The sequence below is a fragment of the Sus scrofa genome, chromosome 1 (assembly GCF_000003025.6).
Source record: "Sus scrofa isolate TJ Tabasco breed Duroc chromosome 1, Sscrofa11.1, whole genome shotgun sequence".
NCBI classification, from domain to species: Eukaryota; Metazoa; Chordata; class Mammalia; order Artiodactyla; family Suidae; genus Sus; species Sus scrofa.
Window position 1 is genome coordinate 145,025,931 of NC_010443.5, and position 19,093 is coordinate 145,045,023.

A 19,093-nucleotide genomic window follows, 5' to 3' on the forward strand; every position below is an offset into this window, starting at 1 on the left:
CGGCTCGGATCCCGCGTTGCTGTGGCTCTGGCGTAGGCCGGTGGCTACAGCTCCGATTCAACCCCTAGCCTGGGAACCTCCATATGCCGCGGGAGCGGCCCAAGAACCAAGAGATAGCAATAATAACAACAACAAAAAGAAAAGACAAAAAAATAAAAAATAAAAAAATAAAAAAATTAAAAAAAAAATAGACTAAGGAATTGAACAGACGGTAAATTTTGTTATGAGTATTTTACTACAATTAAAACGAAATAATAAGTATAAAAATAAACAAAGATGAAACCTCAATTAAAACAGAGTCTGGGGGCCAGAAGGGGGAATGTTCATGCACTATGCTGCTAGCACAACCCAACAAGAAGACAGACTTCCTCTTATTGCCTTGAAAGAGCTCAGCCAATGAGAGACTGTCACAATTTAGCCAATGAAAAACCATTCTACTCTGAACTCTCAATTCCTCCAATGGACTCTGTGTACTATAGCTCTCCCAATCTCCTTTTCTCCCTCTGTCAAAGAGTTTTCTCCATTTTTTGCTGGGATCTTTCACTGTGTCTTGCTGTGGCTGCAGATCTTAAATTGCAATTCGTTACTGGTCCTGAGTAAACCCATTTGCTGCAGAAAAAAATGGCAGTCTATCTATCTAAGGTCAATATAAGAAAACAAACAACCTAATTAAAAATGGAAAAAGATTTACCAAAGAAGGTATATTGATGACAAGCAAAGAAGGTATATTGATGACAAGCACATAAATAGATATTCAACATCATTAGTCTTGAGAAAACTAAAAACTGAACAATGGCATATCACTACACACCTACTGGAATAGCTAAAATTAAAAGGAGGGGCACACACAACCCCAATGATATCAAGTAGTGATAAGGATACAATGCAACTGGAGCTCTTATGGATTGCTGGTGGGATGTAAAACTGATAACAGTTTGACAGCTCCTTAAAAAAGTTAAACATTCACTTACCATAAAACCCACAGAAATTTCATTCCTACACAAATGAAAAGTTACGTTCATACAAAAACCTGTACACGTGACCAGATTTATTCACAACCATCACAAACTGGAAGCAATCCCAGTGTACTAAGACTGGAAAATGAATAAGCAAATCATCCTACATTCATACAATGAAACATTACTCAGCAATAAGAAAGAATTAACTACTGATCCACGTTACATCATGGAGAAATCTCAATTGCTTTAGGCTAAGTTTAGGAAGCCAGTCTCAAAAGGGTATATACTTTATGAGTTCACCTACACGACATTCTGGAAAAAGCAAATGTATAAATAGGAGCAGAAAACATATCAGGGCTAAGTGCTAGGGCTGAGGGGACAGGGTTGACCATAAAAGGCATGAGAGAAAATTTCAGGGTGATGGAATTGTTCTACATTTTGTTTACAGTGGTGTTATATGTCTGTCACATATGCATGCATTTGTCAAACTCAGAACTGTTTACTTAGGATGAATCTTATTGTGTGTTAATTACCCCAATAAAAACAATAAAGGTATTAAAGTAAATAAATTTAATATGATAAAATAATACCAAATTATTCTTTCAATTCAAGCCAATTAAACATTTATAAGGTATGAAAGTATATGTTTAATCTGGTATAAATATGCTATCTACCAGCACATTTCAAAGATAGGCCATACCTTGGCTCCATAAGTTAAAAGGTTAGTATTATTTAATGATTTCGCTACCATTCAGGGAGACAAAAAAATTGACTATATCTTATCTGAAATCACTGTTTTCGAATAATTTATTCACACATTCTATATATATGTGCAGATTCACACATTCATGAGATAATCAGGGGCAAGATTCAGGGACATGATTTTCCCTCTCCCATCGTCCTAGTAATGAACACAGCTGGTAGAACAGTTGAGTGTAAAATATTTAAATATTTTCTAAGCTCTTTCTGTACATTCGCTAAGGAGAAGGCTAATCCGTAGAGTCAGCTCTCTTCAAATGAAGGAAAGGGGAGATTTGTGGGAGGCACTACTTTATGTCAAGCATGATATGGTGGCACTAGCCCCATGTTTAAAAACCATGTGAAAACCAATGCTTTAAAAGCTGATTGGATCATTTGCTCACTTCTAAAGGGAAACAGGCAGCACTAGAGTTCAAATTCAGAGCAGTCTCATCTCAGACAAAGCTTTTACTCTTACTGCTCCCTGCTCTCTGCCCATCTGCAATTGCTTCAGCAGTACCTTGGCCCTACATGTTTCAAACCAACAAGTATCTTTTCAGATTTTATTACTCACATGACCTTGTTCAATTTAAAACTCCAAGTCTACATACAATACATGCATGTATACACAGAAAAGCTGAAAGTTTATAATTTACACCAACACAGTGTCTTTCATCTGATCACTCAAAATTTTAAAAACAAATCACATAATTAAAAGCAGAAATATGCAAATAACAACCAAAAGGATATATGAAAAAGTAATCATGTTCACTTTTGACCTTAATAAAGATCTACTGCAACTCCAATTTTAAACAAAGGAATATAGAAAAGTTCTTCCCCTTTTTTCTGGCTTCCTGACATCTGGCTTTCCTCTATTGTTTTCAAAAGCTGCCAGTATCCTGAGTTACACACAGATTATTTACTCCAACTTACCCTGTGAAGCGTCACCGTGTGTTGTTCCCATATAGCTGTTTCCTCCATTGCTGTGTTCTGATAAAGGAAAAGAAAAACATAATTATCTTTTAGGAAAATGTCTTTAATAAAGTGGATGAGAACATCCAGCAAACAATTCAGCACACCAAAATACCAAAATTCATACTTTTAATGTTAGGGATTCTGAAAAGGGCTTAATAATTATGAAAGGTTTTTTGCTTTTGTTGTAAGAGACCGGAAACTACACACAGGAACTTCCTTTGTTTTTAACTTAATTTGGACAGATGCCACTCTATATTCATTCCATGCCAGCTAAAATCGGTATTCAAGCTAATTCTACAACTTTATACTTAACATCAGATAGAAAAAAATAAAAGTTAGAATACTACCTTTAAAATATCTAAGGATACATAACCATTTAAAAGCATTCCTTATGCTGCACAAAGAAAGGAAATGTCAAATACCTCTGAACTCAGTAATTCTAAACATACATGTTAACAGGAAAATGATAAGACCATCTGATAGGCTTGGTCAATGGTTGCTTCAGTATCAGTTAAAACACTATTGCTCCACCTAGTTTCAGTTTTACTACAGAATTATCTTCTCAAGTTTTGTTTATAACCCTGGGGGTGGGGGGAGGGGCTAGTCTCCTATACAAACCGTGCACACATGCCCATGCCACAGACAAAAGAAACAAACAAACAAATAAACAACTCTAATCCCCACCCCCTAAGAATCGCCTTAAAACAAAAGTGGTAGGAACTCCAAGAGAGGTGCTGCTCAAACATCAAAGTAGTTCAGGATCTTCTGCCAATAACTTCTTACTAAAGAGGGAAATAAATCACTACCCAAGGGATGAACACTAAAGAATTCGAAGTTTCTAAGAATTTGCTGTTAAAGGCTTAAAGTAATTCAAATTATTTTAATGTTACTTATTTAATGTTAAGTCTCTGGAACATATCTATATTTACAATTTTTTAAAGGTATTTTTTCAGAGTTAGCAAAAGGTCAGGTGGAAGGAGCAGGCACTGAGCTTGATGCCGCCAGAACATTACTCGTTACCCATCAATGTCTGTTCCACAAGTGAGATCTGTTTTCCACAGCTGTCATTAGCATCATCAAAACATATCTGCCAAGGGGCCATGGGCCTATTTCTCCTTTCCCACACTAACCTCCATCAAACATTACTGCCACATTAGAAAATGAATCCCTATAAAGAAAGCCTGCTTCCCTAAATTCAAAGCAACTGGATTAACTTTCCTGCCAGATGAATGAGAAGGAGAGAAAGATCCCTCTGTTCACTCCCATAGATAAAAACTGTCAACCAGTGTTTTGTTTCAATCTTTCAGTCAAGTGCAGCAAAATCTCCTTTTAATGAGACCTCTGCTGGGAACAAAGCTGTTTTGTTTTTTTAATAAAAATTGACCAGAATTTATGTACTTAAAAAAATTTCTCCGTCAATGTAACACAGTGATGATATGAGTAATTCCGCTAAATAACAAGAGTTCTACTAAAATATACATGATAAAAATATCTGCAATTGCCAGTTTGTCCAATCTTAGCTGACTTATTAAAACTGAGAACTGCTTGCACAGCTTTAAGCTCATCTTGCCTTGATCCACTTCTTTCACCAGCAGCACTGCTTCACTGCCCTTTTAATTCTTTTCCTGAGTGCAAAATGAGTGATCTGGTAACTGGAGTACCTCGATAAAATACTCTTCAGGGTGAAAATTTATCATCCTCTGTACGGTTTTAATGGTCATGCAGTTTTCCATTTAGTAAAAGAATATTAATTAAATTAGAAAATTCATTTAATGTGAAGGGAGGAAAAAGAGATTATAAGATAGCTTGTATATTGTTATCCTAATTTTGTTTATAAACATGAATAGGAAAAGAAAGGCTAAAGGGATATACAAAATATTAACACTCATCACTTTCAAAGTGAAGGGATTATGGGTGATGTTTTTTCATTACAGATTCTTTTGCTTTCCTTTTCCATTCCCAATCAGCATAAAACTGCCAAAATATTTTAAGCCACATTCGTCGAATCCCATTTGAAACTATGAAATATCTATTTTTAACTTTGCTTTTAGGAAAAATAATATTTAAGGAGATTATTTTATGTTTTACTGTTAATTGTAAAAAAGTATTCTGCTAGTAAGAGCTATACATTAAGATCTTAATGTAAAAGCCTCTAGAAGAATACAGTAAGACAAATTTAGATTGCTGTTTTATAAGCGAAAAAATACTAACACAATTGTCTCAGCATCCCAGTCAAAATAATGTTTCTTCAGAAAAGTACACACCTCAACCAACTCAATGGCTTACCCAAAATGGGTACTATAATAGCTCACTTATCTGTTTAAGCCAAACATAGCCTTAATAGCTTGATTTATCAGAAGGGAAACCAATGTATAGGAAAGAAGGAAATAGAGAACGAAATATCAGAAAGACTGGTTAGTTAGGCTCTCGACTAGCACACTAAACCAATTTAATCCATACTCTAAATAAGATGTTATGCCTTGTTGATCTTTATCACTTAAACACACACACACACACACACACACACACACACACACACACACAGAAAAACTATTCCTAGTTTACACCACGGACCATACCATCTCTTTCCACTTTCAGGACTCTGGTTTCCTTCAGCGGCAAAAGCAACGAAATTCTACTCATGGGTATTTGTATAACTAGGCAGACTTTATGAGGAGTTCTGAAGGAATGGAGGGATGAATAAAGGGATAAACACATAGATCTGTGGTAATACAGAGTAAAACATAATGGGAGAATCTTAGGTAATGGAATTTTAAATACTCACTGTAAAATTCTTCCAAATTTCAGCTTTGCTTTGAAAGTGATCATAAAATGTTGAGGGGGGAGGGATTCTTACAGTAAATCACTCAGAAATTAACTGAAGACTAAAATTTATATAAAACATTGTTAGTACTACTAAATTTGATACTTTAGTAATTTTGATACTTTAGGAAAATGAGGAAAAGGATTTCCTTTGAAAGAATATCTAAGAAATAAGTGGTCTCTCGGGTGGAGAAAAAGAAATAGGGCAGGGAGTTATGGAATCTTAAATTTTCACTATGAGCCCTTTTGCAGTGTCTTATTAATAAGTTCACCTATTATTTACTCCTATAAATAATTTTTAAAACATGATCCTTCTTGTAAAATTGCTTGTCATTTTTCTCATTGGAAAAAAAAGCAGAATGCATAACTGTGTAACTTGCACAAGGATTTTCTGGTAAATGACGGTTTCATTTCCAAAACATTTAGGCTTGTGGGGATACCTCAAGTAAAAAGTGTCACTCCTCTAAGAATGATTCGAACACAATCATTCCCTGTAACTTTGAAAGACGTTATTAAACAGAAAATGAACTAATCCAGAAATAGTAAGAACAGAGCCCATCTGCCGTCAACTAGGTAAATAACCTTAGCTTTCCTCATAAAATTATGGAACGGAATGAAAATTAGGGAACGAAAAGAAATTACCTCAAGTATAAAGTTCAATCCAGCTCCAAAAATTCTAACAGACCATAATTCCAATGATACTCCAACTCCAAACAGGCTGCAAATTCAATAATTAATGAAGCATTAAAGGCATCAAGAGGGGCTACTGAATTCTGAGTTCTACACACATTTCTAAGTTAGCATCAACTGACCAGAATCACAATTTCTGAAGAAGCAAAAAGCTGCATTTCAGAATGTGCCAAGAGTTTGTTTGGTTTCTTTGTTCTAAGCTCCAGCTGGCAAAGACACTTACTCAGATCACCAATTCTGAAGGGCTTCCTGCCAAAACTTCAGATCCTAATTCTAGACAGCTTCACTGTCCTTTAGGAGTGACTACAGACAAAATGGGGGAAAAAAACCAGGAAGACACAGGAACTAACAAGACAGGATAAACCTATAACTGACAAGACAGGATGAAAATATAAGCCAGGGTTCTCCAAATGAAGAAAAACCTTAACGCCCTAACACTATCTAGATATACGACCAGTTAAAATTTACCATCCTTCCTGCTGTGATTTTAAAGACAATCCACTCAACTATTCACTACAAACCTTTATGCTAAGTGCTGTGGAGGTCAAAAGTAGGTCCTTCTTCCTCCTTAAGGGCTCAAAGAAAAGGCTTATAACACTAGATAAATAGTGTACATCCTGTGCCTCAAGGATGGAGAGGACTTTGCTTGCTATGAAGATGACAGATTGAGTCCCCGAAAAACATTTGAGTTGCTTGAAGGGTGACCAAGAAAAAAAGTGGGGAAAGATGTTTCCAGAGAAGAAACAGCATGTCAGCATGGTTGTTGTTGCTACACATAAAGCCAGCTTTAATGTGGTTGCTCCATACAGTCTGTGGGACAGGAAAGGGTGAAAAAAGAGGCAGCAGAAGGGCCTGGCAGTACAATACTAAGGACTCTAAATTCAAGGGGAAGACACTAAGGAATTTCGGGCCATCAAAAGATATCAGAGCTCATTCTGATGGCTGTGATGTGGATGATGGATTGGAGGCAGGGAGACCACTTAGAAAGTTAAAGGAATAGGGAGGGAGGAGTTAAAGATGGCTGATAGAGGTTTCCGAGTTGGGCAGTTGAGTGGAAAAGCTAGAAGAGAAGAAAAGATCACAAATTCAATTTTAATCATCATTAATTTAAGGTGCCTGTGGAAATACTAAAGCAGAGATATAGGCAGCAAACAAGTAGGTATTCAAGTCTGAATATCAAGACTAAGATCTGGTGTAACAAGGACTTAGGAGTAACGAACAGTAGTACTGAACCCTCTCCAGTTACCAAAGGACTAAGATGCCCGTGTGGACTACAAATACTTTAACGGGAAAAAAGGAAGAACCTGAGGAACCTGGGAAGGAACACTCAGTGAGAAACTAATACAAAATATCATTACCCAGAAAATATGCCGAAACAAAATATAAAAATGGAAGATATCATAAATTTTCCTATTTTTTAAAATTGTTGGACCGTACATATATATATCAAATATATATGCAAAATAGTTTATCCAGAAATCTTTTTTTTTTTTTTTTTTTGTCTTTTTAAGGGCTGCACCCACAGCATATGGAAGTTCCTGGGCTAGGGGTCAAATTGGAGCTGCAGCTCCACAGCCACAGCAGTGTGGGATCCAAGCCACGTCTGCAATCTACACCGCAATTCACGGCAACACCGGATCCTTAACCCACTGAGTGAGGCCAGGGATCGAATCTACATCCTCACGGATCCTAGTTGGGTTTGTAAACCGCTGAGCCACAAAGGGAATTTCCTTTTTTTTGGTCTTTTTAGGGCTGCACCCACAGCATATGGAGGTTCCTACACTAGGGGTCTAATCAGAGCTATAGCTGCGGCCTACACCACAGCCACAGCAACATGGGAATCCGAGCCGTGTCTGCGATCTACACCACAGCTCATGGCAACAACGGATCCTTCACCCACTGAGCAAAGCCAGGGATCAAACCCACATCCACATGGATGCTAGTTGGGTTCATTAACTGCTAAGCCATGATGGGAACTCCTCCAGTACTATCTCTTAAGTAAAGGAGGCTGAAAACTTTCTTGATAATTTATGGTCCCCCATGAGGAAAATCAAGCAGTAAAGAGAGATACAACACTCCAGTGGCTCTTTCCATATTCCTCTGTAAACAGAGCTGCTACAAAGAATTGTTTCTGAATCCTCCTGCCCACCAGTGTTTTTGTTTTTTAGCTCTCCATCCAAAACAGAAAGCGAGATCACCTACTGAGATAAGGCTGAGCCAGGAACTTAAGAGGTACAACCCAAGTTTTAGTGAATAAAACAGATGACCCCTGCCCCTCTCTGACCTTTCAGTTAAGCATTTAATTTCAAATGTGATCAATGCTATCTATGCAAATAAAGCACAAACAGAGGAACGAAGTGTAGGTGCTAAAAGGTGAGAGAGGAGTTCCCTTCAGGTGGCCTCAGCAGTACTTCAGGCTGAGAAAAGTAAACTACAGCCAAGAGATTCAAAGAGGACAGGGCAGAAGTTCCTGATCATGGTTCAGTGGAAATGAATCTGACTAGTCTCCATAAGGACTTGGGTACGATCCTGACGTCACTCAGTGAGTTAAGGATCCGGCATTGCTGTGAGCTGTGGTGTAGGTGGCAGACCCAGCTCAGATCTGGCCTTGCAGTGACTGTGGTGTAGGCTGGAGGCTACAGCTCTGATTTGACCCCTAGCCTGGGAACCTCCATATGCTGTGGGTGTGGCCCTAAAATAGACACATACATACATACATACATACATAAATGGTGGGAGAAAATATACATTTGGATTGATCTGAAGGACTGTCATGTAAACTCTCAAAACCAGTATGTCTAAGTGATAGCAAAAAAGGTAAACCTAAAGTCAATTTAAGAGAGGACTCAAAGACACTCAGGAACTCAACAAACTTCATGAATGCAAGATAAGAATTCACTAAGATTAAGAACTAAAAATAACGATCCAAAGTAACAGTGCAGCAACTGTGGGATGACAGCCCCAACACAAAGTGAATAAACTGAACATCGAAAACCCCATTATTCTCAACATCAGTTAAATTTCCAAATATTTTATTGTGCCCATTCCTTGGCTGACAATTTAGGGGGCAGATGATGAGGTGGGTATGATTAGAAAATACTAAGAGGCAGAAGAGGGAGTTCCCATCGTGGCTCAGCGGTTAACAAATCCGACTAAGAATGATGAGGTTGCGGGTTCCATCCCTGGCCTTGCTCAGTGGGTTAAGGATTCGGCGTTGCCGTGAGCTGTGGTGTAGATCGCAGACACACCCTGGATCCCAAGTTGACACCTAGCCTGGGAACCTCCATATGCTGTGGGAGCAGCCCTAGAAAAGGCAAAAAGACAAAAAAACAAAAAACAAAACAAACAAACAAAAAGAGGCAGAAGAGGAGTTCCTGTTGTGGCGCAGTGGTTAACGAATCCGACTATGAACCAGGAGGTTGCAGGTTCGGTCCCTGCCCTTGCTCAGTGGGTTAAGGATCTGGCGTTGCCGTGAGCTGTGGTGTGGGTTGCGGACGCGGCTTAGATCCCGAGTTGCTGTGGCTCTGGTGTAGGCTGGTGGCTACAGCTCTGATTCGACCCCTAGCCTAGGAACCTCCATATGCTGAGGGAGTGGCTCAAGAAAAGGCAAAAAGACAAAAAAAAAAAAGTAGGCCTAGAATTTTTTTGGTTGATCAAATCTAGAAGTTTGCTTAAAATGGAGGTTCACAGATAAATCACTGCATTTGCTGCTGTCCTAAAATCAAAGTAAAAGAATATCAGCTTAAATAAGGTACCATGACACGCACATTAATCCTTGATACAGGGATAACTACACTCTTGAAAACTCTTGAGTGCTTTCCAGTTATCAAAAATAAAACTATTTTTAGGTTGGCATTTTCTAATGGCTAAAGATGGATAAAAGACTTCAAATTTTTTTCCAGGTATAAAGGGGAAAGGAAATGAGACAGCATACAGCATACACACAGTGTTATTTCTCACTGTATCTTTTTGTGTAGCTCTCAATCCTAGAACAGCAGTAATTTTTCATGATATATTATCCTCCGCATATACAAAGCATAAATAAATGAATAAACCATTTAAACTGTCAAAGGTGGGGGAAGGGATCCAAAATGGAACACAGACAATAACAAATCAACCTAACTATATCACAAATTATCATGACCACACTAAAGAAGGCAGGGACGAAAGAACCTAAGTAACTGTGAACACAGTATCACAACTGACTGACAGGAGGCCAGACAAAAAGATCTGCATAGAAATTATGCAGCCTTTCTCCGCAGGGAATAGGTAAAAAAAATTTTAACTGTTTTGGGTATATAAAACAAGTGAACAAAGAAATAAATAACTGTAGATAATGAGAGCTAGACTTCTATTGTTGGAGGAAAAAACTGTAAGAAAAGGAGGGAGACTAAAAGGAACTCCAAGAGATCAGAATCTGAACTATCAGTTAAACTCAAAGTTTTGTTTGTTTGTTTTGGCTGTACTCACAGCATGTGGAACTTCCTAGGCCAGGGATCAAACCTGCACCACAGCAGTGACCTGAGCCGCTGCAGTAACGTCAGATCCTAAACCACTAGGGCACCAAGAAACATCTAAACCCATGATTTTATTTTATTTTTTTGTCTTTTTAGGGCTGCACTTGCATGGAGGTTCCCAGGTTAGGTGTCAAATCAGAGCTATAGTCGCTGGCCTGGGCCACAGCCAAGCAACGCCAGATCCGAGCCACATCTGCGACCTATATACCTCAGCTTACAGCAATGCCGGATTCTTAACCCACTGAGTGAGGCCAGGGATAGAACCTGTGTCCTCATGAATACTAGTCAGATTCGTTTCCCCTGAGCCACGACGGGAACCCCAACCCATGACTTTAAATACATACACAGATAGATAAAGTCTTATAGATATGCATATGCCTATTTCCTAGCTCTCTCTGCTGAGAGCCTAAAAGAAAAAACTAACAGCAATGAGCATATAGCAAGAAGATGTTAATTTGCAAATACTAATCTTTAATGAAACAAACCAAGATTTCTCAGAGAAGGGGCTGAATGCAGGTCTGGGTCAGGAAAAATACAGGATGAACTTGGAATACCATATGGCACTAGAAATTAAGAGAATGCTCAAAAATGCATAGGGTTTGTCAATAGAACAGATGAACCAACTTGAAGGAGCTCCAACAGGCCAAAGCTAGAATAACCTGAGCAACAAAATAATGATAATATTAGCTTTTAACCCACAGAATAATCAATGAGTCTATACTGATATAATCAAATAAAATAATGGGAAAGAGACAGCTCTTCATTAGAGTGGAATTTCAATTAACAAATGTGGAAGGAAAAAGGAAAACAGAACTACCCTCAGGCAAATGCCACAAATTAATGCAGATAAAGATCCACCCACAGATGCTAAAATTATCAGGTGAAGATCCACGGATCAACATGATTAGTACAGCCTCAAATTATCTCCTCCCGGAGTTCCTGTTGTGGCACAGCGGAAATGAATCTGACTAGGAACCATGAGGTTGCAGGTTTGATCCCCAGCCTTGATCAGCAGGTTAAGGATCCGGCATTGCTGTGAGCTGTGGTGTAGGTTGCAGACACGGCTCGGATCTGGCTTTGCTGTGCCTGTGGTGCAAGGCTGGCAGCTGTAGCTCCGATGTGACCCCTAGCCTGGGAACCTCAATATTTTGGGAGTGCGGCCCTAAAAAGACACAGACACACACACAAAAATATATATATATCTCCTCCAAAATATTTATGAATCACAAAAATATAATAACTTTACAGTGGAGAGATGCCATCTTAACCAAGGTAAAAATTACCAATAATAAGACTGATCAACATCATAAACCCCTTGATGTGATGAACAACACAATTTTTATAGTATTCTTTTTTTTTTTTTTTTCTGTCTTTTCGCCATTTCTAGGGCCGTTGTGAGGCATATGGAGGTTCCTAGGCTAGGGGTCGAATCAGAGCTATAGCCGCCGGCCCACGCCACAGCCACAGCAACGCCAGATCTGAGCCGTGTCTGCAACCTACACCACAGCTCATGGCAACGCCGGATCCTTAACCCACTGAGCAAGGCCAGGGATCGAACCTGCAACCTCATGGCTCCTAGTCAGATTCGTTAACCACTGAGCCACAACAGGAACTCCAGTTTCTACATTATTCTTGTCAAAGTGCACCATCCCACTCCAATGATGAAAAAACATCAGACAAACCAAACTGAAGGGCATTCTACAAAATAATCAATTCTCTTCAAAAGTGCAAAGGTTATAAAAGACAGAGGGAAATGGAGAATCTGTTACAGATTTAAAGACCACCCCCCCAAAAAAAAGTAGCAAGGCAGAATCCTGGAAAAGAAAAAGAATGAACTAGCAACATTCAAATGTGGTCTGTAATTTAGTTATTATTGGATCAATGTTAATTTCCTGTCCTTGAAAATTGTTCTATAGTTACAGTTATGTAAAACTTAAGGGGTGCAGAATGAAGGACATAGAATTCAATATTTTTACAACTTTTCTCTAACATTACTTCAAAATTAAAAAGGTTTGTCCATAAACAAAATGAAAAGACAACCTACGGACTGGAAAAAAGTATTTATAAATGACGCAACCCGCAAGTGCTTAATTTCTTAAATACATAAACAGTTCATATACCTCAATACCAAAAACCAAACAACCCAATCAGAAAAGGGGCAAAGAACTTAAAAAGACATTTCTCCAAAGAAGACATACAGATGGCCAATAGGCACAGAAAAAGATGCTCAATATCACTAATTATTAGAGAAATGCAAATCAAACCTACAATAAGGTATCACCTCACCAGTTAGAATGTCCATCATCAAAAACCCTACAAATAACAAATGCTAGAGGAGTTCCCATTGTGGCTCAGTGGTTAACAAATCTGACTACGAACCACGAGGTTGCGGGTTCAATCCCCGGCCTCGCTCAGTGGGTTAAGGATCCGGCGTTGCCATGAGCTGTGGTGTAGGTTGCAGACACAGCTCGGATCTGGTGTTGCTGCGGCTCTGGCGTAGGCAGGCGGCTACAGCTTGGATTAGAACCCTAGCCTGGCAACCTCCATATGCCACAGGTGTGGCCCTAGAAAAAGATAAACAAATGCTGGAGAGGGTGTGATGAAAAAGGGAACCCTCCTCCACTGTTAGTGGGGATGTACACTGTTGCAGCTACTATGGAAAACAGTATGGAGATTCCTTAAAGAAACTAAAAAGAAAAATGGGAAAAAGAAAGTCTATTCAGAAAGCATTGCTGGGAAACCTGGACAGCTGCATGCAAAGCAATGAAACTAGAACACACCCTCACACCATGCACAAAAATAAACTCCAAATGGCTGAAAGACTTAAATATACGACAGGACACCACCAAACTCCTAGAAGAAAACATAGGCAAAACACTCTCTGACATCAACATCATGAATATTTTCTCAGGTCAGTCTCCCAAAGCAATAGAAATTAGAGCAAAAATAAACCCATGGGACCTCATCAAACTGAATAGCTTCTGCACAGCAAAGGAAACCAAAAAGAAAACAAAAAGACAACTTACAGAATGGGAGAAAATAGTTTCAAATGATGCAACCGACAAGGGCTTAATCTCCAGAATATATAAGCAACTTATACAACTCAACAGCAACAAAACCAATCACCCAATGGAAAAATGGGCAAAAGACCTGAATAGACTGTTCTCCAAGGAAGATATACAGATGGCCAACAAACACATGAAAAAATGCTCAACATCGCTGATTATAAGAGAAATGCAAATCAAAACTACCATGAGATACCACCTCACACCAGTCAGAATGGCCATCATTAATAAGTCCACTAATAACAAGTGCTGGAGGGGGTGTGAAGAAAAGGGAACCCTCCTGCACTGTTGGTGGGAATGTAAACTGGTACAGCCACTATGGAGAACAGTTTGGAGACACCTTAGAAATCTATATATAGAACTTCCATATGACCCTGCAATTCCACTCCTGGGCATATATCCGGACAAAACTCTACTTAAAAGAGACACATGCACCTGCATGTTCATTGCAGCACTATTCACAATAGCCAGGACATGGAAACAAGACAAACGTCCATCAACAGATGATCGGATTAGGAAGATGTGGTGTGTATATATATATATATATATATATATATATATATATATATACAACAATGGAATACTACTCAGCAATTAAAAAGAAAAAAATAATGCCATTTTTGGCAACATGGATGGAACTAGAGAATCTCATACTGAGTGAAATGAGTCAGAAAGACAAATACCATATGATATCACTTATAACTGGAATCTAATATCCAGCACAAATGAACATCTCCACAGAAAAGAAAATCGTGGACTTGGAGAATAGACTTGTGGCTGCCCGACGGGAGAGGGAGGGAGTGGGAGGGATCAGGAGCTTGGGGTTATCAGACACAACTTAGAATAGATTTACAAGGAGATCCTGCTAAGTAGCATTGAGAATTATGTTTAGATACTCATATTGCAACAGAACAAAGTGTGGGGAAAAATGTACACATGTAAGAATAACTTGATCCTCATGCTGTACAGCGGGGGAAAAAATAAATAAATAAATAAATAAAAAAGAAAGAAAGAAACTAAAAAGAGAATTACCACATGATCCAGCAATCCCACCCCTGGGCATATATCCAGAAAAGATGAAAACTCTAACTGGAAAAGATACATGCACCCCAAGTTCATAGCAGCACCATTTACAACAGGCAAGACATGGAAGCAACCTAAATATCCATCATCTTTATCCAAATGAATGGATAAAGAAGATGTAGTATATATACACACCAGAATATTACTCAGCCACTAAAAACGAAATAATGCCATTTGCAGCAACCTGGATGGACCTAGAGATTATCATACTAAGTGAACTAAGTCAGATAGAGAAAGACAAATATCACATGATACCACTTATATGTGGAATCTAAAATAAACACAAATGAGTTCCTGCTGTGGTGCAGCAGGTTAAAGATCCGGCATTGTCTCTGCAGCAGCATGGGTTTGATCCCTGGCCCAGTGCAGTGGGTTAAGGATCTGGTGTTGCCACAGCTGTGGCACAGGTCACAACTGCAGCTCAGATTCAAGACCTGGCCCAGGAACTTCCATATGCCACAGGTACAACAAAAACAAACAAACAAAAACATGATATAAATCAAACATATCTACAAAATGAGACTCACAGACATAGAGAACAGACTTGGAGTTGTCAAGGGATAGTGGGAAGAGGAAGGAATAAATTAAGAGTTTGCAATTAGCAGACACAAACTCCTATATATAAAATAGATAAACAAGTATTTGCTGTACAGTATAGGGAGCTATAGTCAGTATCTTATAATAACCCATAATGGAAAAGAATTTGAAGCTGTACACTTGAAAATAACACAACATTGTAAATAAACCATAGGTAAATTAAAAAAAATATTCACAAAGCCAAAAAAAAAAAAAAAAAGCAGGTGCCATCTTGAGCATATCTGCTTTGAGCAGCAGAACATCTAAGAAGTCATATTCTGAACTGTCATACATGAGCAAATTCACCAAATTCTTATCAAAATCAAGCATAGTCTTTCTTTGGCTATTAAAGTGAGGAATATAATTAACCTACTAAAGGAACCTGAATGGGTACTTAACATATCTGTTCTTGGAGATTCTTAGGTTACTCCTCCTTCTCATTAAACCATTATTTGATTTTCAAAAAAAAAAAAAAATTAACTTTAAACAAATATTTTCAATTCCTAAATGTTAAAACCTATGAAAAACCATGACACTTCTCTAACAAAGCACTCAATGAAAAACAGAGCATTATACACTCAACAGATCTCGTTTCTTTTAAATCAGCCTCCTCACGTCACCTTAATCATAAAGCTGTTTTAGGCAAATCACAAAATATCTAAGGTAAAGGTGCCAAGCTTGTATTTCAGTTGCTAAGCCTCACTCAGGCACAGCGTATCAGGGAGCTCCCTTCTGGTCCTTGACGCTGCAAATCTTACTACTGAGGTAGCAGCAGTAAGAAAGGAGTAAATACACCAGTTTAATGCAAGCCATGTGGTTGATAAAATTCATGACTTTTCCCATATACAACAAAGAAGCAGTATCATTTATTTCCGGGTAAAAACAGGCTTTTCAAGTAATCTGCCTATATCCATCGAACAAACCTAGTATTCATATCCAGAATACACCAAGAATTCCTATCAATAATGACAGAGCATCTAAAAGAAAAGATGGGCTAAGGGCTTGAGGAAGCACTCTGAACAAGAGGATATCAAGATGGCCAGTACAGGAATTCCTGTTGTGGCTCAGAGGTAACAAACTTGACTAGTATCCATAAGGACATGAGTTAAGGATCTGTTACTGCTGTGAGCTTCAGTGTAGGTTGCAGATGAGGCTTGGATGTGGCTGTGGCTGGCAGCTGTAGCTCTGAATCGGCTCCTAGCCTCAGAACTTCCAAGTTCCACGAGTGCAGCCCTAAAAAAAAAAAAAAAAAAAAAAAAAAGGCCAGTACACATACACATGTAGGAAAGTGAATTAACCAACAGGATAACACAAATTAAAACCACAATTAAAAGTTACTACATAATCACATGATAAGCTAAAAGAAAATGAGTGCTAATGAACACTCTAACCAAAACTCACCATTAGTGGGAGTATAAATTGGTATCACTGCTTTGGAAAGCTGGCAACAATGAGCATGTTCTATGATCAATCAACAGAAACGAGTACTTACATTCACAAGAACTTATGCATAAGTTTTTTCACAAAAGCACTATTTAGCTATCAAGCCAAAGCCAGAAATGATCTAGATGCCCAATGGAAAACAATTCAACATTCACTCAATGGAATATTATACAGCCACAAAATGAAATGAATCAAGTATTAGCTACCCAAACCAATACGGATGAACACTGCTCAATACTGAACAAAAGAAACCAGACATAACATGTTTTCATTTAAGTTTAATAACAGGTAAAACTGAAAAACAAACAAACAAAAACACTGCAAAAGAAAAACTCATCATGGGGAACTATCAAGTTATGGCCTTTTTTTTTAAATTGAGACATACTAGAAGGCCTCTATAATTAAAAGTGTGTTATTGGTGCATGAGCAGACAAATAGACCAGAGGGATAAAATGGAAAATCCAAAAACAGACCTTCAAATAAATGGAAAATTAGTGTATGATAAAAGTAACACCCCAAATCACTGAAGATGCACTTTTGAAATAAATGCTGCTAGAGCAACTGGGCCCACATCTGGATTAGATTAAATCTATATCTCACCATGTACACATTAATTAGGGATCTAAATGCAAATAAATAAATAAATAAATAAAACCATACAAGTACTGGAAGAAAACTCGAGTGAATTCTTCCTTAATGTTGGTGAAGGGAAAGCCTTTCTAACCATAACCCAAATTTTAAGGGAAATAAACTTAAATACATGAAAAATTTAAAATGTCTGCCTGGCCAAAAAAGAAACACAAAAACAAATCTCCATAAAGAGTCTGAAGAAAACCACAAGATACACCATGAAAGCCAATATCCTTAACACATAAATAAATCAAAAATTGCAGAAAAAAAAAGGACAAAGAAATCCAATAGAAAAATGGGAAAAAGACACCTAACAAAATGGATGTTACAATTTGAATAAAAAATGTTCAAACTCAGTCATAATTAAGGAAATGAAAATTAAAATAACACCAAAATGCTATTTCTCACCTATCAAAAGAACAAAAATTAAAAAAAAACACTACAAAGCAGTCTACTGGCAAGATTATGAGGCTTCATTCAATTGCACACATTTTATGGGGGTATAACTCAGTGGTAGAGTATTTGACTGCCAAATGCACACATTTTCAGTGGAAATGCAAATTCATTCTGCCTTTCTGAAGGTAAATTTGGCAAAACCTAACAAAACTAAACGTATACTTAACCTTTTCACCCAGACACTCCACTTCAAGGAAATGTGTCCTTAAGATAAACCTCTAACAATGTGACTATACATGTACCAGTTATTTGTGGTAGCCAGGTTTGTAACTGTGATATTGGCAACACGCTGAATGACCACACATGGGAGAGTACATAAATTACAGCACATCTACACAATGGGGTATTATGCACCTATAAAAAAGGAAGATCTCTATGAACTGATATGGAGCAATTTCAAGGACATACCTTTGAAAGAATAAAGCAAAATGAAAAATATCAATGATGGAGTTCCCATTGTGGCTCAGTGCTAAAGAAGTCTACTAGCAACCATGAGGATATGGGTTTGATCCTCCAACTCAGTAGGTTGAGGATATGGCACTGCTATGGCTATGGCATAGGCCCGCAGCTGCAGCTTTGATGTGACCCCTAGCCTGGTAACTTACATATGCCACAGGTGTGGCCCTAAAAAAAAAAAAAAGAAAAATCAATGTTATTCCATTCTTCATGTAGGAAATACAAGATTATACCCCCCCCCCAAAAAAAGTTTCCATTGTGGCACAGCAGAAATGAATCCGTCTAGTAACAATGAGGGTGTAGGTTCAATCCCTGGCCTCACTCAGTGGGTTAAGGATCCGGCATTGCTGTGAGCTATGGTGTAAGTCGCAGACTCAGCTTGGATACTGCATTGCTGTGGCTGTGGTATAGGCCAACAACTGTAGCTCCAATTTGACCCCTAGCCTAAGAAACTCCATATGCTGTGGGTGCGGCCATTAAAAAAAAAAAAAAAAAAAAAAAAAAAAAGATTATACACATGTATCTGCTCACTTGTGCAAAAGAAAAACAGAAATGATAAACCGGAAACTAAAGAAACTGATTACTTACATTGTAAGTGGGAAAGAGGTAGAAGGAAGAAGAAAATGGATTTAGGGTAGTAGGAGTAAGGAAGGAATGACATTTCTGAGCATATTTTTTTTGT

General features: G+C 38.1%; 1 protein-coding gene across 15 annotated transcripts in view; it reads right to left on the minus strand.

The window, feature by feature from the left end:
• The window catches only part of TJP1 (tight junction protein 1), a 265,471-nt gene that overhangs the window by 95,544 nt on the left and 150,834 nt on the right, over positions 1 to 19,093 (minus strand). For 12 of the 15 annotated variants that reach the window (XM_021098856.1, XM_021098848.1, XM_021098843.1 and 9 more), the window contains one exon: positions 2,631 to 2,687. In XM_021098856.1, coding sequence (XP_020954515.1) covers positions 2,631 to 2,687 — 57 coding nt within the window. Of the gene's footprint in view, positions 1 to 2,630; positions 2,688 to 6,137; positions 6,483 to 19,093 lie in introns of those variants that run through there. The other 3 variants (XM_021098896.1, XM_021098883.1, XM_021098860.1) reach the window with 2 other exon arrangements.